General features: G+C 47.5%; 2 protein-coding genes across 28 annotated transcripts in view; one reads left to right on the top strand and one right to left on the bottom strand.

Annotated features, from left to right (window-relative positions):
- Nucleotides 1-14,826, bottom strand: part of Ppip5k1 (diphosphoinositol pentakisphosphate kinase 1) — a 41,848-nt gene extending 27,022 nt beyond the window's left edge. For 4 of the 27 annotated variants that reach the window (XM_048333234.1, XM_048333236.1, XM_048333240.1 and 1 more), the window contains exons 1-15: nucleotides 14,013-14,595; nucleotides 7,972-8,067; nucleotides 7,536-7,796; nucleotides 6,705-6,900; nucleotides 6,212-6,302; nucleotides 5,912-5,997; nucleotides 5,427-5,581; nucleotides 5,179-5,280; nucleotides 3,843-4,004; nucleotides 3,609-3,730; nucleotides 1,478-1,579; nucleotides 1,151-1,237; nucleotides 518-593; nucleotides 271-380; nucleotides 104-186 (exon numbers count right to left, since the gene is read on the bottom strand). In XM_048333234.1, coding sequence (XP_048189191.1) covers nucleotides 104-186; nucleotides 271-380; nucleotides 518-593; nucleotides 1,151-1,237; nucleotides 1,478-1,579; nucleotides 3,609-3,730; nucleotides 3,843-4,004; nucleotides 5,179-5,280; nucleotides 5,427-5,581; nucleotides 5,912-5,997; nucleotides 6,212-6,302; nucleotides 6,705-6,900; nucleotides 7,536-7,682 — 1,519 coding nt within the window. In that variant the 5' untranslated portion in view covers nucleotides 7,683-7,796; nucleotides 7,972-8,067; nucleotides 14,013-14,595. Of the gene's footprint in view, nucleotides 1-103; nucleotides 187-270; nucleotides 381-517; nucleotides 594-1,150; nucleotides 1,238-1,477; nucleotides 1,580-3,608; nucleotides 3,731-3,842; nucleotides 4,046-5,178; nucleotides 5,281-5,426; nucleotides 5,582-5,911; nucleotides 5,998-6,211; nucleotides 6,303-6,704; nucleotides 6,901-7,535; nucleotides 7,797-7,971; nucleotides 8,068-10,769; nucleotides 10,941-11,080; nucleotides 11,135-11,428; nucleotides 11,468-14,012; nucleotides 14,597-14,799 lie in introns of those variants that run through there. The other 23 variants (XM_048333235.1, XM_048333238.1, XM_048333241.1 and 20 more) reach the window with 18 other exon arrangements.
- A 772-nt stretch (nucleotides 14,827-15,598) lies between these two features.
- On the top strand, nucleotides 15,599-21,542 carry Ckmt1b (creatine kinase, mitochondrial 1B). The gene is made up of 9 exons (XM_048332119.1): nucleotides 15,599-15,764; nucleotides 16,463-16,661; nucleotides 16,867-16,962; nucleotides 17,419-17,640; nucleotides 17,842-17,927; nucleotides 18,039-18,162; nucleotides 20,439-20,573; nucleotides 21,004-21,129; nucleotides 21,295-21,542. The coding sequence occupies exons 1-9, from the start codon at nucleotides 15,613-15,615 to the stop codon at nucleotides 21,409-21,411; spliced, it is 1,257 nt and encodes a 418-aa protein (XP_048188076.1). The 5' UTR covers nucleotides 15,599-15,612; the 3' UTR covers nucleotides 21,412-21,542.
- The last annotated feature ends 49 nt before the right edge of the window (nucleotides 21,543-21,591 follow it).

Below are 21,591 nucleotides of genomic sequence, written 5' to 3'. Positions count from 1 at the left end.
ACACACACACACACACACACAAACTGTCTTCTGAGGAGACCATAAAAGTAACTTTTGAGATACAGACAACCAACAGATTCAAGAATAAGGGATAAGATATTACCTTGCCTCTCATTAGAAGCTTTTACTCCATGAGGGTAGTAAGTCAACTGCACCTTCCTGTTGATACCTGAGAAGTGACCATACCTGTAGGGGAAAGCCACAGTTTACTCTCTGCCCCACAACTCCAGTGCTCACTAACGAATCCCTTTTGCTAACCCCTTTTCTCACATTTCCAACACGGACTTCAGCTGCTCTAACTTCCCAGTCTTTTCCTCGATCTCACCACTTGGTTCTTTCTCCAGTTCAGCAAGCAGCAGCCTTGTGATGTCCAGCACCTCCTACAGGACACAAAAGGATATCTATGCAGGAAGCCAGGTTCTCGCCAACTATCCTTCCATCGGTCCCCTCCCGCTCTCATATCCTACGCCTCTTCTTTTTCTAGTACTGGTGCACCTGGCCCAATTCACCATCTTACCTGGAGTTGCTCAGGTCGCTTGAGTTTTAATTTCCCTGTTTTATAACCACCATGTTTTTCGAACAGAGTAAAAAACCTGAAGAAGTAAGAAGGAGTGAGAAAGTCAAAGCTTCTAGAAGCTGCTCTCCACCCAATCTTCCTCATGAAAAACTATTTGTTGGAGGGGGAATATGGTCAAAACACTATGTACATGTGTGAAAATGGAACAATGAAGCTGATTGAGATTGGTTTGAGAAGATGGGAAAGGGAATGAAGGAGACTGATGGAGAGATGAGTCTGATGAAGGAACACTACATGCATATATAAACATGTCAAAATGAAACCCCCTTGTACAACTAATTGATGTTAGTAAAATATGTGGGCCAGGCCTGTGATCCTAGCTACTCAGGAGGCTGAGATCTGAGGATTGCAGTTCAAAGCCAGCCCAAGCAAGAAAGTCTGTGAGTTTATTATCTCCAATTAAGCAACAGAAAACTAGAAGTGGCACTACAGCCAATGTAGTAGAGCACTAGCCTTGAGTGAAAAAGCTCAAGGGCAGCACCTACGCCCAAATTCAAGCCCTATGACTGACAAGAAAAAAAAAAAGTAGGGAAAAAAAATCCCTATTTGTCTAAATTAGGATATTCTTCCTACCTTGGGTGTGTCACCTCCATCTTCATCTTCTGTTTGGGGGTACGATCCCCATGACGGATAATTGCAATGACACAACGAAGTTCCATCCTAAGATCAGGAATCTTTTCAGAGGCTTTCTCCTACCCCAAACCTCACCCATTTCCCATCATCACCTCCTATTTGACATGTCAAGGAACAGAGATCTGAGATTAGGAACTGAGGTTGCATTTAAGGGGACCACTTTAGGTTTTACTAGTGGACAGTAGAGAGTCAGGAAGTAACCACGAGTCTGGTTTAAGGAATCCCGCACCTCAGGCAGGTCAGTCCAGGGCTTTTAGGTTTGCTTACATAGTGCCAGATGTGGTAGGGACAATGGGAATGTCCTCAGCCTCTGTGGGGATGGACCACGGGATCTGGAACTGTGGGGCAAGCTCCCGCATAATGGTGTTTCTAGAAGAAGAATCATGAAGATTTATATGAAAATGAATGAACCAGAACTACACATGAGTCAAGCTCACAAAAAAAAAAAAAACACCAGCTGTGTACTGGGGCTACACACCTGTAATCCTAACTACGCAGGAAGCTAATATCTGGAGGATCCACAATTCAAGTCCAACCTAGGCTAAAAAGATTGCTCAACTCCATCTCCATCCTTAGAGGTACGGCTCATGTGGTAGGGTACCAACCTAGCAAGCATGAGGCCCTGAGTTCAAAGTCTAGTACTACTACAAAAAACAAGGACAACAGGGGGGAGGGGGGTATGAGGGACAAGGTAACAAACAGTACAAGAAATGTTTCCAATGCCTAATGTATGAAACTGTAACCTATCTGTACATCACTTTTATAATAAAAACTTAAAAAAAAACACAAAAAAACGACAACAAAACATGTTAAGACATTAATATGAGGTTCAAAAACGTAACCACGTACCCCTTGATACACGGTAGATATATAAGTAAAGGCATGGGTGTGATAAATACCAAATTAAGGATTATAGTTCTCTTTGGGTATGGAAGAGAGAATGCCTATAACCAGGGAAGTGTTACAGAGGCTTCTACTATATTTTCTTTTTTGGTAGCACTAGTGTTTGAACTCAGGGACTTGGTGCCCAGCCCTATAATCTAAATAGGGTATTTCTTTCGGTTTCCATTTAACGTTTTTTGGGGTTTTTTTTGCCAGTCCTGGGCCTTTGGACTCAGGGCCTGAGCACTGTCCCTGGCTTCTTCCTGCTCAAGGCTAGCAACTCTGCCACCTGAGCCACAGAGCCCCTTCTGGCCGTTTTCCATATATGTGGTGCTGGGAAATTGAACCGAGAGCTTCATGTGTTGGAGGCAAGCACTCTTGCCACTAGGCCATATTCCCAGCCCTCCATTTAACGTTTTTGAGACAGGGTCTTACTACATAGCTCAAATTGTCCTCATATTTGCAATGCAGCCTAGGCTAGTTGAGCTGCCTGTCTCAGCCTCCTAAGTGCTAGGATGAGAGCCATGCATGAACCACCAGATACAGTCTTTTCTTTTTCTTAGGTGTGAGACTGGGATTCGAACTGGCTACCTGCTGCTTTTTCTCACTGGCTGGGGCTCGACCAACTGAACTACACCTCCAACCCCAACACACAGTCTTAATAGTGTACTGAATTTCACTGGTGCTTGGCCAACATGGTCGTATCCATGATGCTTTCCGTATTCATCATTCTTTATATTTTTTGGATGATTTAAACATTACATGATGATTTTTTAAAGTACTATGCAACAAAATCATTATATGACCACATTTAGTAAAAATAAACAGTTTATTTATACATGGCAAAAAAGGACAATGTGTTTTGTTTAAAACTATCCTCATCTCTGAGGAATACAGTGCTGGAAAGGCAAAAGATCTAAGGCAGGGAGCTGGGAATATGGCCTAGCAGTAGAGTGCTTGCCTTGCATACATGAAGCCCTGGGTTTGACTCCTCAGCACCACATAAACAGAAAAAGCCAGAAGTGGCGCTGTGGCTCAAGTGGTAGAGTGCTAGCCTTGAGCAAAAAGAAGCCAGGGACAGTGCTCAGGCCCAGAGTCCAAGCCCCAGGACTGGCAAAAAAATAAAATAAAATAAATCTAAGGCAGCTCTTTCTCTTTTTCCTTTTTTGACTTTTAAATCATTTTTCCAATATTTAAAATAAAGAAAAAGCAGCCGGGCATCAGTGGCTCACACCTGTAATCCTAGCTACTCGGGAGGCTGAAATCTGAGGATCTGGGTTCACAGCCAGAGCAGAAAAATCCCTGTGAGACTCATCTCCACTAAACTACTCAGAAAAGCTGGACGTGGCGCTGTGGCTCGAGTGGTAGAGGTACTAGCTTTGAGCACGAAGAGGCCCAAGGACAGCACCCAGGCCCTGAGTTCAAGCCCAAGAACCAGGAAAAACAAAACAAAACAAAGCTTTCTAACGCTTTCCTCTAAGCCCATTCTCCCCTGCCCAGACCCTATGCTTCTTACCCCAGAATCTTGGCACAGTCATCATAGTATTTCATGGAGTTCTTGACAAAACTGAAGCCATTGACATCACACACAAAGGAGTGACCATTGGCCCGAAGAAGGTCAAATCCACAAACTGTTTGCTGTATGGGGTGGGGGAAAGAAAATATGGAAATGGTAGAGCCATTCTTTGGTCCCAGGCCCCTACTCCCATCTCTCCCCCTCATTCCGTGACACCCCTGGGTCGTCCTCTACCTTAAAAGCTACGCAGACCTTCCTGGCCACCAGCTTTTCCATGGCAGTCAGCATGACTGGGTAGCGAACCTCTTTTCCCTCACTGTCTCGTTCAACCTTCCCATCCAAAGCTGGAGATTTTCTAGCTTCGGCGTGGGCATAATCTGGCCCCACTGTATATACCTGCAGGTACATAGCATCACTGAGTATGCCCACAGCTCACCCTGTATATGAGAAGACAATATGAGCACTAGGTCTGTAGACTAGATTCAGAGTAAAAACCAAACCCAAACCAAAACAACAAACTTTGAGGATTAAGAGTAAGGAGCCTCATATTTTTGTTACTGAGCCCAACTGTAGTATCATTATGAAAGTTTCACCCTGGCACTCTGGAGCTACTAACTGCTCTTCATTTAAAAAGTGTTTGCTGCCAGGTGCTGGTGGCTTACCCCTGAAATCCGCGCTTTTCAAAGGCTGAGATCTAAGAGTTGAGGTTCAAAGCCAGCCTAGGCAGGAATATCTGTGAGACTTTTATCTCCAATTAACTACAAAGAGCCAGAAGTGAAACTGTGGCTCAAGTGATAGATTGCTAGCTTTGAGTACAAAGTCTCAGGCATAGCACAGAGGCCCTGATTTCAAGCCCCAGGACCAGCATAAAAAAAAAAAAAAGTTTGTCATTCCCCATTCTACTTTGTCCTTGCTCTAATAGTGAGAATGAATCTCAAGTTTCATTTATTATCTTTCTACCAAAGCCAGTTATAAGCTTGGTGCTGATCTGTAATCCTAGCTAATCAGGAGGCTGAAATCAGAGGATCGGGGATCATTTTGAAGCCAGCCAAGGCAGGAAAGCCTGTGAGACACTTATCTCCAATTAAACATCAGAAAGCCAAAAGTGAGTAGCACCAATGGCTCACGCCTATAATCCTAGCTACTTAGGAAAATGAGGTCTGAGAACTGTAGTTCAGAGCCAGCCTAGACAGAAAAGTCCCTGTGAGACTCCTCAACTAAGCACTCAAAATAAACCCCAAAAAACAAGGAAGTGCTGTTGTGGCTCAAGTGGTAGGGCGCTAGCAGGGACAGTGCCCAGACTCTGAGTTCAAGCCCCACAACTGACCAAAAAAAAAAAAAAAAGCCAAATGTGGAATTGTGGCTCGGGTGGTAGAATGCAAAGCCATGAGTAAAAAAGTTAAGGGGCTGAATCCAGGCTTTGAGTTCAAGCCCCACGCACACGTGCACACAAAAAGCCAACTGTATTCGCACTGTCTTGTCTAGGACTCATTCCTCTCACCATACATACCCAGCACCCCATTCCCACCCAGACACTAACGGCGTCTTAAATCCCTGTATCCACCATAACCTTGACATCCGTGCCATCTGTCGGCATAAACTCCTCATAGATGTATGACCCTGTCTTTCGGACACTGCTCTCAGGAGAGTAAACGCTGCTCCGGCTGCCAATCTTCAGGAAGAGAAGAAAGAGAAAGCAAAAAGCAGTTGCCTCAATCCCAAGGCTCTGTTCCTAAATCTCCTACTCCTTTCCCAACAATATCATTCTTCCCCTTGTACCACTCTTAATGCCCCAGATGCACAAACTGTCTCCCCCACCTTACGGAAGAGGCGCTGGCTTCCTCCTCCAGCTGAGCTGGGGTAGTAGATGTAAACGTTGTGGTCCTCTGCACTCACTGGCTTCTCCACAAAGGGCTTAGGAAACACAGCTCCATTGACCTCTACCTGGTCTTCACCTTCTATCAGGTTGCACTCTGAAAGGGGTGGGTGTGGTTATTCCTTAGGTCTAAGGTTGTAGAATACTTCTAACTCTCACTTCCTCAGGGTGTTAATCCCTATAATTCTCCAATTTTTATGACCATCTCTTAATAAAAGATATACAGTAGTACTTACACATGGCATATAGAGACTGTAATAGCTATATAACAGGTCAAAGGTTCTGCCTAAAGATAGTAGCTCTTACTCTACCCATAATTCAATCATCACATAGATAGGTGGCATACAGGCAATGTCTAGAGGATGGTCACAGAGTTAAGTCACTAGAAAGCAAAGCAGGGAAGGACTAGGTAAGGTCAGGTACTCACCCTCAGGCCGGGCAGGGTCACGGTTGAGCACAGCATATCGAGGCAGATCAATACCCTCTTCTTGCAGGATCCGGTATACCTCCCTCCTGTTATACCCAAATAAATTAACTGGGAGAGGTATAGGTAACTAGGGAGAGAGGCTAAGGATTTAATTTTTACAGGGATTGGCAGGCTCCAGGCCTCAGAACTCAACAGAGTACAAAAATTCAGCATGTCTGTTTAACCCCACCCCTTCCAGATGTATTCCCTAAATGGGCATAATCTCAGGGTCACCCACCCCTGGCCCACAGGAAGCTGTACCTATCCTGGATGTAATACTGCATGGCCAGATCATTGATAAGAAAGGGATTTCGAAGCTTAGAGTAAGCCACGGCTTTGTCCAGAGGAAAGCCTGGGATGGAGAAACGAAATAGAGAAAGTCAAAGAGAAAGGGTGAGAAAACAAGAGAGACACATTAAACCTGGTAGCTGCTCCTGAGTTTCTCTACCCAATCCAACTCATTATTACCCTTTCTGCACATTCCCAAGTCTAGGATTTACTGGGGGGGTGGGGGTGGGAACAAGTTAAATTATACTGAGGGTCCTCCAGGGACCAAATTCTGTCAGATATAACTCAAAGCTATCCTGAAGATAGAATACGGACCTTAAAGCACTCAATCTAGGGAAAATGCACTCCCACTAGTGTGCTGGAAGAGATGATAGCCTCCTTTCTTTTTCTTTCTTTCCTTTTTTTTTGCGAGTCCTGGGGCTTGAACTTGCTACCCTCCTCCCCACTCTCCTTTTCAGACACTAACCTTTGGAGTGGAAAGAAATGAGGCAGTGGCAGGATGGCCAGTTTTCCACAGGCTCATTGAGGATGACATCTTCTCCCAGGATGATGACAGTCAAGTAGTCAAATCGGCAGAGTCGCTCTAGGATTTGGGTCATGGGCTTGGATTTGGACTTCTTGGTCATGGCACAGATGCCAACAATGATTTGAGGTTCTGGAGGCTACGTACATAAAAATACTATCAGAACTGGAGAACTTCCCACTTATGTCAGCCCCATCAGAGAACACTGTCTCCTCTCTTTAGGGGGCACAGGTTCTTTGGACCTATGAGGGAAAGGATACCTCCTGACTTTGGTCTGGGTTGGAGCATGTCTATAAAAGGACAGAAGTTTTCCCATGATAGAAAATGTGTGCTAAAGCAGAAGAGCCAGAGACACAATGATGATGAGATAATAGGAGGATGCTAATACAGGGGCTTAAACTCAGGACCTCATGTCCTCACTTGGCTTATTTCGTTCCGGGTTAGCGCTCTACCATTTGAGGCATGCCTCTACATCTGGCATTTCCGCTCATTAACTGAAGGTAAGGGTCTAATGGACTATTCTGGGTCAACTAGCTTCAAATCTCCATCTTCAGATGTCAGTCTCCGGAGTAGCCATAGGCACCCTGATGAACAGGGTGCAATCCTGTTCATCAAAGAGGGGCAATCCACCAATTTCTAGTGCCTCTTCCCTAATCAGGATAGGGCCTGCTTTACGTACCTGGAAAGAACAGAGTGGAATCTTCATGAAGTGAAATCTCAACTCTCTATGACCAGGGTCCCAATGCCAAGCTACATCATTTTCCCCGGTCTTACCACTTCATCCTCCTCATCCTCAAGGAGCTCGCTGTCACTCTCTTCTGTCCTCATGCCTATTCCATGGGTTCCCAGCCCCTCATCTCCAGCTCCAAGGAAGAAGTGGGCCGTGGTGCTTCCGTCCTCACTGGCCGTCAATGACCACATCCCCGCCGGAACACCCACTCATCCCGCTCTGCAGAGGAAGGTATCCCATCAGCTCAGATCCAAGCCCCTTGGCAGTGGGTGAGGACGGAGTACAGAGAACTGGAAAGGAAAGAACTACAAAGGAGAAACAAGAAGCAAAATTATAAAAAGGATCAAGAAGAAAGGAGGCTATGTACGAGCTGTGGTTTGAGTAACTGAAGAGCCATAAAATAAAAATTTAAAAAGCAGGGCTCCTTTTCCTTCCTTGCTCACCCCACCCCAACCAAGAAATCAAGAGATTAAGCCTTACAGTGCTGGCATGTCCCTGATTCTGCCAGCAGGAAACAATGTAACTCCAACCAGTGAATGGGAAAGGCAGCTCTTCAAGGAAGGCTACAGTTGATTCCTACCAGAAGAGAAGATTAGAGTGCCAGTTTAAACTCTGGATTCATTTCACAAAGTTCCTAGCCTTCTCTACCTCCCCATAGCAGGGCTAACCTTAAGCACTCAAGAACAAGATAACTCAGCTGTCTTTGCTCTTAAACTCCATCATTATTCCTATAAACATTAACTCAAGAAATATCACACTAGCAGCAGTTAAAAAATATAAAGTTATATGTACCTGGGAGTGGTAGGATATGCCTGTAATCCCAGCATTTGGGAGGCTGAGGCATAAAGATTGTAACTACCAGCCCAGCTTAGGCCTTCTGATCAGACTCCAGAAATTAAAAAAAAAAAAAAAAGTTACACATAATGAATGGATAGTCTCCAAGTACAAACTGCAGGAATGATTCTGTTTGTATGACTAATATTTTTATGACTGTATATATAATTAGTAGAAGTACTGAAATGTAGACTGAAAGACACTGAATTTTGTGATAGTGCTCAGCTCTGAGGAGAAAGAAGAACGGAACTAAAGATTCAAATGATACTTCACAACCTTACCTATAGTGTCGATTTCAATGTTGAGAAAGAGCTAAAGCAAATACACCAAAGGCTAACATTTGTTAGTAGTGAATTGTAGGAATATGATCATGTCCTTATTTTCCAAAAATAAAATTGAGTCACACATCAGAAATTTTCCACCATCTCTGTAAGTTCTCAGAGACACTGACCGATAACTCTAGGGGAAGCCTGTGTGAATAAGTTAAATTTTTTTCTTATGGACTTTTTAGTTTTCCATAATTACTTTCAGCTCAATTCTGTTTGTTTGGTTTTGGGTTTTTTTTTTTTTGCCAGTCCTGGGCCTTGGACTCAGGGCCTGAGCACTGTCCGAGGCTTCTCTTTGCTCAAGGCTAGCACTCTGCCACTTGAGCCACAGTGCCACTTCCGGCCTTTTCTATATACGTGGTGCTGAGGAACTGAACCCAGGGCTTCATGTATACGAGACGAGCACTTTACCACTAGGCCATATCCCCAGCCCTCTGTAATTACTTTCTCTAATTTTATTTCCATAATTACTTTCTCTAGTTTTATTTCATTCATTCCAGCTGGGGTTGCAGCTTTGATGTGCAAGTTACAGGTGACCTTGTATAGATTCTCAACCTTCCCACCTTTCCAGTCTTCCTTATCTGCTACCTGCTTTTCAACCACCATGAGGCATATATATTCTTTTTCATTTTGGTGTGTGCACAGATATGCTAGTACTGGGGCTTGAATTTAGGGCTTCACATTTACTGGGGTGCTTACTCATAGCTGGTGTTCTACTGCTTGAGACACACTTTCAAGTCTGGCTAGTAATTTTGGAGGTAGAATCTCTAACTTTTCTGGCCTGGCTGGCGTCCCATAATCCTTTAGGTGTAAGCCACTGGTGACTAGCAACACAATATCCTTAACATTTCCCGTTGTGTGCCACAGTCTCATAAATGTACTACTCTGCTTTATTGGTGCTTCTTTGAGCTGTTGTTTAGGTACCTGACCCAATTTCCATGACTTGTGGCATTCCCAAGGTTTCTGTACACTTTAAGCAATTAGAATTTTGTCACACTCTACACTTTCTCTGAAGTAGGAGCTTTCTTTCATGTCTAAGATTCCTAATCTGTTGTCCTTTCTTCTGCTAAGTCTTTCCTGGGTTTTCACAGAACATACAGTCATGTTTTTGAAACTCTATCACAGTGGGGGGGGGACGGTAAGTAATAGAATGGGGAGAAGAAGAGTCTGTTCACAAATAGGGACTGACAAGAGATGAAGGTCCAAATTCATAGTTAACAAAGCAAAAAATAGAAGCCTGACAGAAATAGCCATGAAATAAGCCAGGATTTATTTAGACGTACCTCTGGGAGAAGCTAGGGTTTAATGTGGTGTTCCTGAAACCACTTTCCTGTTTTCTATGCTCCTTCCCCTTCATCTCTTCCCTAAATTTCATTATGTAAGACAATCTCAGACTCTGCATTAGGCTAAAGGACAATCTTACTGAGGCCAAAATCAGTACGAAAAGAAGAAAGGAAAAAGGGACGAAAGGAAGCGAGGAAAAAGGAAGAGGAGATAGGTAAAGAAGGCAAGCAGGGAGGGAGGGTCATCCAGACAGGCAATTGGGGAACATTTTTGTTAAATCTAGAGAAAAGTAAAGTAGAGGGGAGACCAAACCATGTAACTGTTTTTATCCCTTAGAACTTAGGGCTCTTGAGGAAGGGCCTCGGTGAAGGGTTCACCAGTGGTAAAGGAATACTTTGGGGGGGGGGGAAACTCCTCAGGCCACCAACATCTTCCTACTTTCAAAAGTGGACCCCTCACTTGCTTCTTGATGTAATTTTTTTTTAATACTTCGTGCATACTCCTTATTCCGACACTGACAACCATACCAATGCCTTGTACTCAAGTGACGCCTACTTTCCCCAGATGACTCTAGGTTGACTCTCCTAACCACCGACTGCAGGTCCCTCCCCACCCCCAGCCCCCACCACTGGTCAACTTTTTTTTTTTTTTTCCAATTAAGCCAGCTAATACCCTCCCCGTCACTGATTTCCCGGTATTCAACAAGTCCTTCAAACCCTTAGGAATCCCCAGGCTGGTAACTTTTGGTTTTTCCCCTTTCTTTTCTTTATGGGCCAGGGGCAGGGTCTCCTGTAAGCGCAGGCTGACCTTGAACTCCAAATCCCTCCTTCCTACCTTGGTAACATCTTCACAGTGAACTCTTTTTTTTTTTTTTTAACGCTTCCCCCACGACGGCCCCCGGAGATCCTTCCACTCTTTTCCTCGATTCTCTCTCTCGGGAGATTTCATCTCCTTCTCCTCCACAAGCCGGCCTCAAGCGGACCCCGTCCTCTCTCTCCCCTGGGCACTGGGCTCCTGGCCGTCCGTCGGCTCAGACACCCCCCCACACACACACTCCCAGCCCACCCTACCCGCTCCCCCCACGACCCGGCCCCACTCCTTCCCCCCCCCCTCCCCCGCAGGACCCTCTTCTCCCTCACGCAGACCTGTTCTCCTCCCGCCGGGCCAGTCCCTCTCCTCCGTCCTCTCCTCCTCTTCACCCAGCGCCGGGTCACGGAGCCCGCCCTCCCCTCCGGACTTGGCTAAGCCTCGGCCCGCCCCCGCCGTCCCCGCCTCACTCTCGGGACCCGGACGCCGCCGAGGCCTCGCCCGCAAGGCCCTCGGGGAAGCCCGAGCCGTCCGTCCCCACCGGCTTAGTAACCACGGCCCCCAGAGCGTTAGACCGAGCCCGCTCCGCCGAGCCCACCCCCCCCCTCCGATACCGCCCCCAGCCCTCCCTCCCGTCCCCCCCTCCCTCCCCAGCCACTCCCCCACCGCCCCCGGCCCGCACTCACCCGCCTCCCTCCGCTCGCACAGCCGAACCTGCCGGCAGCGACACCCGGCGGAGCGCCAATGAGAGCGCGACTTGTTTGCGGAGCTACCAATCAGCGGAGGGCGCGCACCGAGCCACACAGTCAGGCTGCGTTGGCCGGCGTCCCTGCGCGCATGCGCGCGCGGAGGAGGAGGAGTGGGGGTGGGGAGCCCCTAGCGGTGCTGAGCGGGAATGCACCCTGACGCGGTCCTCGGGGGCGGGCCTGGGATTTCTCAATTGCGTGGTCGTCGACACAATCCAGATCCCGGGTCTAGACAGACACACATGCCAGTGAGACCGATCGGGAGGGGAAAAGCTCGCTGGAGATCCAGAGCAGGCGCAGGGCTGGTGCCACTGCCACCTCCTGGAGGGCAAACCCAGGTCTTCTGTAAGATAAAAAAAAACAAAACCAAAAACGAGAGTGAGATAAACGTTTATTGGTTTAGACATCTGATAAACGTTTATTGGCTAGAGATAGGCAGAAAATGTCAGATGCAAAGAGGACTTTGAAAGAGAGTGAATGGGGCCGAAGTAGGTTGTTTGCAACTAGGAAAATAAAAGCAATGAAACCTGTTGAAATTGTTTGGGGTAGGGGCACAGGGAGAATGAGAGAGAAGGGGGGGGGTTAATAGGAATCCATTGTAAACGGGTGGCAACGTGAACAATGAAATCCTGCTTTATAACTGATGTAAACTGATAATGCTAAGAAGAGAGGGAGAGATGGAAAGAGAAATGATAGGGTCACTGGAGATTAAAAACAGAAAGAAGCAGATGAAGAAACTTAAAAGGAGCTGGGTGCTTGTGGCTCACACCTGTGATCCTAGTTATTCAGGAGGCTGAGATCTGAGGATCAAGGTTCATAGCCAGCCTGGGCAGAAAAGTCCTCGAGACTCTTATCACCAATTAATTATCAGAAAACCAGAAGTGGTCCTGTGGCTCAAAGTGCTGGAGCTCTTGTCTTGAGCAGAAGAGCTCAGTGACAGTGCTCAGGCCCTGAGTTCAAGCCCCACAACTGATCAAAGTGAAAACAAAACAAAAAAAAGCTAAAGGGAAGAACTGATAAACTTAATCGTGAGGAAAGTAGACGGATAGAAGACTGGACAAGACTTTTTTTTTTCCTTTTTGTTGGTACTGGAGTTTGAACCCACAGGCTCATGCTTCTTAAGCAGTCACTCAACAATTTGAGCTATCACTCCACAGCTCAGACTGGGTAAGTAGACTCCTATCTCCACACTCTGCTTCTCCTCTGCCGTCTATATTTGGAAGCTGCAAAGCTGGTTTTGAACCTTGTACTTACCTTTAATAGTTGTAGAGCTTTATGAGTGAGACTCCATTTTTCCTTTCTGTTAGAGTGAAATAAAACAAAAATTTTTTTTTTTTGGCCAGTCCTGGGCCTTGGACTCAGGGCCTGAGCACTGTCCCTGGCTTCTTTTTGCTCAAGGCTAGCACTCTGCCACTTGAGCCACAGTGCCACTTCTGGCCATTTTCTGTATATGTGGTGCTGGGGAATCGAACCCAGGGCTTCATGTATACGAGGCAAGCGCTCTTGCCACTAGGCCATATCCCCAGCCCAAATAGAACAATTTTTAAGGTACTGTGCTAGCTTTTGTTATTCACTGTGAAACAAATACCTCTGAGAAGAGCAGCTTAAAGGAGGGAAGATTTACTTTGGTTTATGGTTTTAGAGTTTTCAGTCTATAGTCCCTTAGCCCCATCACTTTAGGCCTGAAATGGGGCAGAACATCATTATGGTATTAGGATTGTGACAGAGCAAAGCAGTTCATTCATGATAAACAGGAAGCAGGAAAAAAAGGAAGGGGCAGGGACAAACAACATCAGGGATGGTGCCCAGACCCTGAGTTCAATCTACAGGACCAGCTCAATCAGTCAATAAAACATTAAATACTATTGTTAAGAATAATTACTATTAAATAAAATACAATATGCATTATTTCCCCTATACTGCAGGGTAACTTTTTAAATGAATTTGAATATATGCCTATCAGAGGCCCACAGTAAGGCCCACAGTTATTATTCAAATTTGAGCAGCTACTCTCCAAACCTGAATACTTTCTCTGCTCTTCTGGCTGGCATATTTCTCCTGTAATTCTCTCTTCCCACCCTCAACCTCCTTAATACACCCTCAGTCAAATAACAGCCCTACTACTCTGGGAGATTATCTCCCTCTCTTACCTGGGTAAGTATACATCATTCCAAGCAATTATATTTTACACTTACTCATAGCTACTCTAACACAGGTAATGAGCACTCGCAGCACAGGTAACATTTTTCTTCTCTCCAAGGATGAGCACACTCTAACTGCAGACCTCTGCCTCTTCTATGGTAACTGATGTCTTACCGGGGGAAAAAGCTAAGCGACACACCCAAAAGAGAGCTAGACTGCTTGTAAGGATACCCACAAATGGACCAGCTGAGAAAAAGCACATAAAGGAGGACTGAAGGGGATGAGGAGAATGAGAGTTTAGGGGAGTCATCACTGGGGCCTGAAGACAATATGAAAGGAAGTTCTCCTTCTCCAATACTCTTTCTGTCATAGGCACACTTACTTGTATAGCTGAGGGAAGGAGAGTAATGTCAGTGTCTGCTCCATCTTTATGGACACTCCACACTGAAGCTCCCCATCCCTATTTCAAGTCAGTATTTGCTGTCCCTGCTAAGACAAAAGTCACACGCAAGCGACATTTGGAGCTGTGGAAACAGCCCTCTCAAATCTGAATACGCTTAGAGAGGAAGGAGGAGAAGGGACCAGGAGGAAAGCAGATTCTCTGATGACCTTACGCCCTTGGACTCCACTTGCCTTTATACTCTGGATTAAACAGCATTAAGCAGACCAGAGAGGAAACCCACGTGGAGCCCGGAGACCTGTGCCTGCTTGTTCCGCTCCACACCCAATCATCGCACCACACCCTTCTCCAGTCTTTATATTCCCTTCAGACCAGGAACTCTGGGCTACACAGACGAGAGAGAAGGAAGAGGAAACATCATTCCCTGCCCAACCCCCAGCCCCACACCCAGGGCAATCCACAGGTAGGCAAGGTTGTGGAGACTACCCAGAGGGAGGAGGGAGTCTCGGGAAAAGAAAACAGGACTGAGCTTAGGAAAGAGGGGAGAGAGTGGGGGGAAAAAAAAGTAGATCAGAGGTGAAGAAGGAGATGGGGAAGAAGCTACAAGATGGAGCCAAAGGAGTAGGGGGGCCCATGGGAAACAGGCAAGAAATCCAGAGCCACAGATATTTTTTTTTTGGAGCCGAGTTGGATGGGAGACGCGGCCTAGATTCAGGGACTCCTTTCTCAACCTTGTTGGGAGGAGGGTTCAAGGGACTCGGGGAGGCACCTGGGGCTTTCTGCTTCCTGGTTCTTAGGGAAAGGTGACCTTGAACCGGGCGGGTGCCTCCGTCTCCTGTCTGCCCGTGGGGATCTGTTTACCTCGCGGTTTCCCCTGGCGGCCTCCTTTCCCCTGGGAAGATGGGGAGGTGTGCAGTTTCAGAAGGGAAAGCCGAGGTTGGGGCAGAGTCACCCCTTCCTACTCCACAGAGTCGACGGCTGGCTCTGGGCTTCGGGTTCCTCGGAGGAAAGGGAAAGGGTGCTTGGCTTGGCACTCGGGGTTTGGCTACAGGGCCTGGGGGGTGCTGTCCTCGGCTTGGTGCTGAAATCTGGGCAGCCTCCTTCCTCCCCGGTGGGTGCCCCCCACATCCCCCCACCCCCACCCCGGCCCCCCTTAGCGTGTGAGTCCCCGGAGGTCTTCCTCATTACCTGGCTGGGTGCTGACCCCCCCTGCCCTCCCCCCCCCCACACCTAGCCAGGCCGGCAGGCGGGGCCTCGGGGAGCCCCACCCTTGGAGACTGCGGCTGGGCCCGCCCCACCCCGCCCTCCCTCCCCCCCCACCCCCCCACCCCGGCTCCCATTGCGCCTCTGCTGCAGCCTGCCAGGCACCGGCTCAGCTCTCCGGCGTCAGCCTCCACCCCGACCCTCCCCCCCCACCACCCCACACCCACCCCACCCCGCCCTGCCCTATTCGGGGGTACAGCTTGACCGGTTGCATCCTTCTTCCCTTTCCCTCCCCCTGACCCGTGTGCCAGATCGTGCTCCTCGGGATCATCGGTCCACCCACCCACCCCCACACACATACCCCGACCCCCCCAGAACCATGGCTGGCCCCTTCTCGCGTCTGCTGTCCGCCCGCCCCGGGCTCCGGCTCCTGGCTTTGGCCGGAGCTGGGTCTGCTGTGGCCGCGGGGATTCTGCTCCGCCCGGAACCTGTGCGAGCTGCCGGCGAACGGAGGAGGCTGTATCCCCCGAGGTATCCGTGCGTGCTGGGGATGGAGATGCACGGTGGGGGGGGGGGCGAGGGGGCGACGGATGGAACGGAGACCAGGGGGATGTGCGTGGGGGGGTGGGGAACCAGGGCTGGGAGAGGGACGCTGTGCACTTGGGAGATCCCAGAGTCAGAGGTTTCTGGGGAGAACTGTCATGCCAGGCATCCACCCCCCCCCAAATCGTCCCCGGCTCTAACGAACTCCAGGTGCACCACCACCACCACCACCACCACCACACCCTTGCTCAAATCCCTAATCAAGAGATTAGGGAACCATCATTTGCTTTCCCTCCCTCCATCTCCTTTTCCTGCTTTTCTCTCCACCACCTCCTCCTCCTCCCCCCCTCTTTTTCCCCTGAATTTGCCTCCTTAGTCTTTCCCCCTCCCCCACCTCTAATGTGTTCATGGGAGAAAAGAATTGTGCCAGGGTTGGGGGGCAGGCGGGGGGGGGGGGGAAGGAGCCAGCCAGCCCCAGGCAGCTAGAACTATGGGGGAAAGAATAGTCCCTCAAAGTCCCTAAAGAGACGATCAAAGCTTAGCCTACCTCTAATTCCTCCTCCTCCTCTTGAGGAGCAAAGCCAGCTATGGCTCACTGGACAGTTCCCAGCAGACAGCAGACAGCAGTGTGTCTAGTTTGGTCTCTTGTGCCCTCCCTCCATGGTTACTGGGTACCCCCTCCCCAGCGCTGAGTACCCAGACCTCCGAAAGCACAACAACTGCATGGCTAGTCACCTGACCCCGGCAGTCTATGCACGGCTCTGCGACAAGACCACACCCACTGGTTGGACGCTAGATCAGTGTATCCAGACTGGCGTGGACAACCCCGGCCACCCCTTCATCAAGACTGTGGGCATGGTGGCTGGAGATGAGGAGACCTATGAGGTAGGGGGCCCCCAAGAGTCCCCTGGGTAACCTGAGTCATCCTCCCAGGCATCCCAGCTCCTTCCCCCTATAAACTCCTTCCTCATTTTCCCTCGAGATACTGGACTGTCCATACTCGTTTTCTGACCCAGTGAAGTCAGTCCACCATTGAAGCGTAAGGAAGGATTTCCTCTCTAACCCTCGCGTCCTCTTAACTTCCCTTCAGATATTTGCTGAACTGTTCGATCCTGTGATCCAAGAGCGACACAATGGATATGACCCCCGGACAATGAAACACACCACTGACCTTGACGCCAGTAAGGTAGGCCAAATACTCCCATTTCTGGTTTGTGTACAACACTGTATCTCCAATCCCTTCACCTTGACTGTTTCCTGACTCATGGCTATTATACTGCTGAGCTTTTAATCTTGATATGGAGAAATAATTATAGCTTAAAGGAGTAGCAGATATGGGAAGACTGAGTGGATGAGAATGACCATGCCCTAGCTGGAGGTGCAGCTCAGTCAGGGATAAGAGCACCTGCCTGCTTTCCTGACAAGACTGAGGCCCTGAGTTCAAACTCCCAGTACCCAAGCCCATGCCCAAGGTAGAGAGTTTGGGGAAGAGATCACAATGTCCACTTGGATCTCCTTACCGATGCACGTAGTAGGAATGCCCAACTAGCCCTCTACTCCTTCAGATCTCTTCTTCCCCAGCGATCCTCATTTCCCATCCATTGTGTTTCTGTGACTTATATCCCTTTCCCTTCCCCCTTAGATCCGGTCTGGCTACTTTGATGAGAGGTATGTATTGTCCTCAAGAGTCAGAACTGGCCGAAGTATCCGAGGACTCAGTCTGCCTCCAGCTTGCACTCGGGCGGAGCGACGAGAGGTGGAGCGTGTGGTGGTGGAAGCACTGAGTGGTCTCAAGGGTGACCTGGCTGGACGTTACTACAGGCTCAGCGAGATGACGGAGGCCGAACAGCAGCAGCTTATTGATGTGAGGGGCTTTTGAGAGAGAGAGAGAGAGAGAGAGAGAGAGAGAGAGAGAGAGAGAGAGAGAGAGAGAGAGAGGTGTGGGTAATGGGAACAGATGGGAAATAAACCAGAGGGGAAGTTGGGACAGACAAGGTAGATGGGCTCTGAGAGGTCCAGTGACTACTGTGAAAATTTCAAACTCACATCCTTTTCCTCTCCCCAGGACCACTTTCTGTTTGATAAGCCTGTGTCCCCATTGCTGACTGCAGCAGGAATGGCTCGAGACTGGCCAGATGCTCGTGGAATCTGGTCTGTGGCTGTTCCTTACCTCTTCCTCTCCTACCCCCACCACCACCATTTTTCCTTTTATCTCTTCTAGTGTCTGTCTTTTCTCTTGATCGCTTTGCCTCCTGCCTCCAGGCACAACAATGAGAAGAGCTTCTTGATCTGGGTGAATGAGGAGGATCATACACGGGTCATCTCTATGGAGAAAGGTGGCAACATGAAGAAAGTATTTGAAAGATTCTGCCGGGGCCTGAAAGAGGTTGGAGAAGGGTGTATAGAAGGCAGCTGGGTGGGAGGAAATGAGGAAAACCAAAGAGCAACATACTGACATTGACTGTGTCATTTATCCACCAACCCAGAACATTTCTGACATAGAAAAAAATGGGGGGGGGTCACCATTAATCACTCCAGAACAGTAAGTACAAACTAGGGCTATCCTGAGAAAACCAGGATATATGTTCACCCTAAAATTAGGGAGAAAGAATGTCAGAAACTTAAGTAAGTGAATTCGTTGCCAGATAATACAAAAAGGAAAAAAAAATAAAAAAAGGCTAACAGCAAGTCAGTGCCAGAGGTATGTGGTGTGGGTGGGGTGGGCAGGTAAGGAAAAATGTTTGAGCCTAGATGGATGAACAGGATGAGAGGTGGCTGTGTTTATCATAGTAAAGTGCTCCCCTAACTCTGAGCCAAAGCAGGCCTTGGCTTTTGGATCCTATCATTCTTGCTAAAGTATCTTACCTAAGCTTTAAGCTTGAGCATGAGAGACTGGAGAAGACAACTCGAGTTCCAGAATGTGCGACTGTAAATGAGAAGTGAGTCCTCAGTCCTATGTAAATGAGGTGTCTTTATCCTACAGTAAAAGCTGTCATTAAGCCCAAGGCTTATAAAATGTTCTCATAGATGCAGTTTTATTTGGGACTTGAAAAAAAAAAAAGGAGCTGCCTTTTTAGATTCTAGCTGAGTTTACAGTATTTGGGGCAATTAATGGACTGTGAGAATAGGGAAGTAACTCTATATAACTCAGTGTCCTCATCAGTAAAATTGAGATGAGATTTGCCTGCATTGTAGGTTTTAATAGGTTTTAATAATGCAGGTAAATTCATTGATCCCTAGTATGTGCTCAGTAAGTATTAGCTGTGGGTCACCCCCCTCCAACTTGGCAGTACTGAGATTTGAATTCGTTTTACCCATGTCTCAGCCTCCTGAGTAGCTAGGATTATAGGCATGAGCCACTGGCTTGTGGTATTATTCTTCATGGAAGAATAATACACATTCAGCGTTTAAGAATTCCTCTTTGGGGCTGGGAATATGGCCTAGTGGCAAAGAGTGCTTGCCTCCTATACATAAAGCCCTGGGTTCAATTCCCCAGCACCACATATATAGAAAACGGCCAGAAGTGGCGCTGTGACTCAAGTGGCAGAGTGCTAGCCTTGAGCAAAAAGGAAGCCAGGGACAGTGCTCAGGCCCTGAGTCCAAGCCCCAGGACTGGCCAAAAAAAAAAAAGAATTCCTCTTTACTTACATTTAGTGGTCTTGGTGTTGATTGCTCTTTTGTCGCTTCAGTTCTAGTAATTATGATTAGGATGGTGAAGTAAAGCAAGAACATCCTATCCATGCCTTCTCTTGCTCTTACATATACCTTACATATACCTATGTCTTTTTTTGTTCATTGTTTGGGTCTAAGACCAGGACTTGAACTCAGTACCTGATACTTTTGCTCATTTGCTAACACTCTGCCAACTAAGCCATGCCTCCAACCCCTTTATCTCTATAAATCTGGCTCATCTGCTCTGGTTTCTCTGCTTTCTTAGGTGCTTTTCTATGGCTAACAGAAGCTCTCTTGCCTCTTCCTGTTGCAAAATTTACATCCTGGTTTCTGTCTACAATTACCCTCTGCTCATTAACAGGAAATGGATACATGAAAAACGGATGGAATAATCAGTTCTTCCTAAGTTCAGTTTGCACCTCTGTTCATTTCCCTAGATCATCCTAATGCATCATTCCTTCAAGTTTCTTTTCTTCTACATACAAATTTTTTTCACATCTTAACATATGTGCATATATTATGTAATATATAATATTATATATTAATATATCCCCAGATGCTTGGTGCTCATGTCCATAATCCTAACTACTCAGGAGGCTAAGAGGCTGGAGGATTTTTATTCAAAGCCAGCTCAGGCAGAAATATCCATGAGTCCTCAACACCAAAATAACTTAGCAAAAAGCCAGGCTGGAGGTATGGCTCAAGTGATAGATCACCAGCTCAGTGAGCACAAGGCCCTCAGTTTAACCCTAGTATGCAAAAAAAAGGTATTTTCTGCAATCTCATAATTGTGCACATAAGTACATCATAATTTGGCAACATCAAAATTACCTTGCATACATGATAATAATAAAAATTATACAATTATGTTTTACAGGACAAAAAAGACAAGTTTCTATCACTAGCAGTATTTCTAGAGTTTCTTTGGGTTAGCTAAGGGAAGGTCCACATATTCCTGATTTTTTTACTAACAGAACCTTTGTGGACCAGGTGGAGCGGCTGATCCAAGAGCGTGGCTGGGAGTTCATGTGGAATGAGCGATTGGGATACATCTTGACCTGTCCATCTAACCTGGGCACTGGACTTCGGGCAGGAGTGCACATCAAACTGCCTCTGCTAAGCAAAGTAAAGGAATTGGGGTTAAAGAGGGCTGTGAGTTAGGAGGTCTGTGAAATGGCGGGTGGGGGGTGGGGCTGGAGAGGTTGTAAGCACTTTGAGAGGAGCCAGATATATTATTTTTTTTTTATTTTTTATTTTTTGGCCAGTCCTGGGGCTTGGACTCAGGGCCTGAGCACTATCCCTGGCTTCTTCTTGCTCAAGGCTAGCACTCTGCCACTTGAGCCACAGCGCCACTTCTGGCCATTTTCTGTATATGTGGTGCTGGGGAATCGAACCCAGGGCCTCATGTATGTGAGGCAAGCACTCTTGCCACTAGGCCATATCCCCAGCCCTGCCAGATATATTATGACTAAAGGGTCAGGGGCAAGAGCTCTGGGCAGGTAAGAATGTTCTCTGCCTCTATTGACCACGCCTCTGACACCTACCTCCCCTCTAGGATAGCCGCTTTCCTAAGATCCTGGAGAATCTAAGACTCCAAAAGCGCGGCACTGGAGGAGTGGACACTGCTGCCACAGGCAGTGTCTTTGACATCTCTAATTTGGATCGACTGGGCAAGTCCGAGGTGAGATCCTCAGGGATTGAGCTGAGGAAAGGTGTAGGTTTAAGGAGGTTGGGATGGTATGGTGAGTGAACCTCAGGAATGTAATAGATTCTGAAAGGAAAATCGGGTTGAACAGGGAGGTAAATTGAAGTAAGTGTGCAGAGATCAAGGCTGAGTGTCCTGTAGGTGGAGCTGGTACAACTGGTCATCGATGGAGTAAACTATTTGATTGACTGTGAACGGCGTCTGGAAAGAGGCCAAGATATTCGCATCCCTGCACCTCTTGTCCACAACAAACATTAGCTGCTCAACAAACATGAATTCCTCATCCCCAGAAGATGACTCAAGATCCTCAGGACTTCTGCCCATTTCATAGTGGCCCCATTCTACTTGCCCTGAACCTGTCCCTTCTCCCTTCACGCCCCCCCCCACCTCCAGCCTAGTAAAGACTCTATACGATGTTCCTGTGTTCCTGTGTTATTT

The sequence above is a fragment of the Perognathus longimembris genome, chromosome 23, assembly GCF_023159225.1.
Source record: "Perognathus longimembris pacificus isolate PPM17 chromosome 23, ASM2315922v1, whole genome shotgun sequence".
Classification (NCBI taxonomy): domain Eukaryota; kingdom Metazoa; phylum Chordata; class Mammalia; order Rodentia; family Heteromyidae; genus Perognathus; species Perognathus longimembris.
The sequence above is the reverse complement of the archived record's forward strand: the minus strand, read 5'-3'. Positions and strand labels throughout refer to the sequence as shown.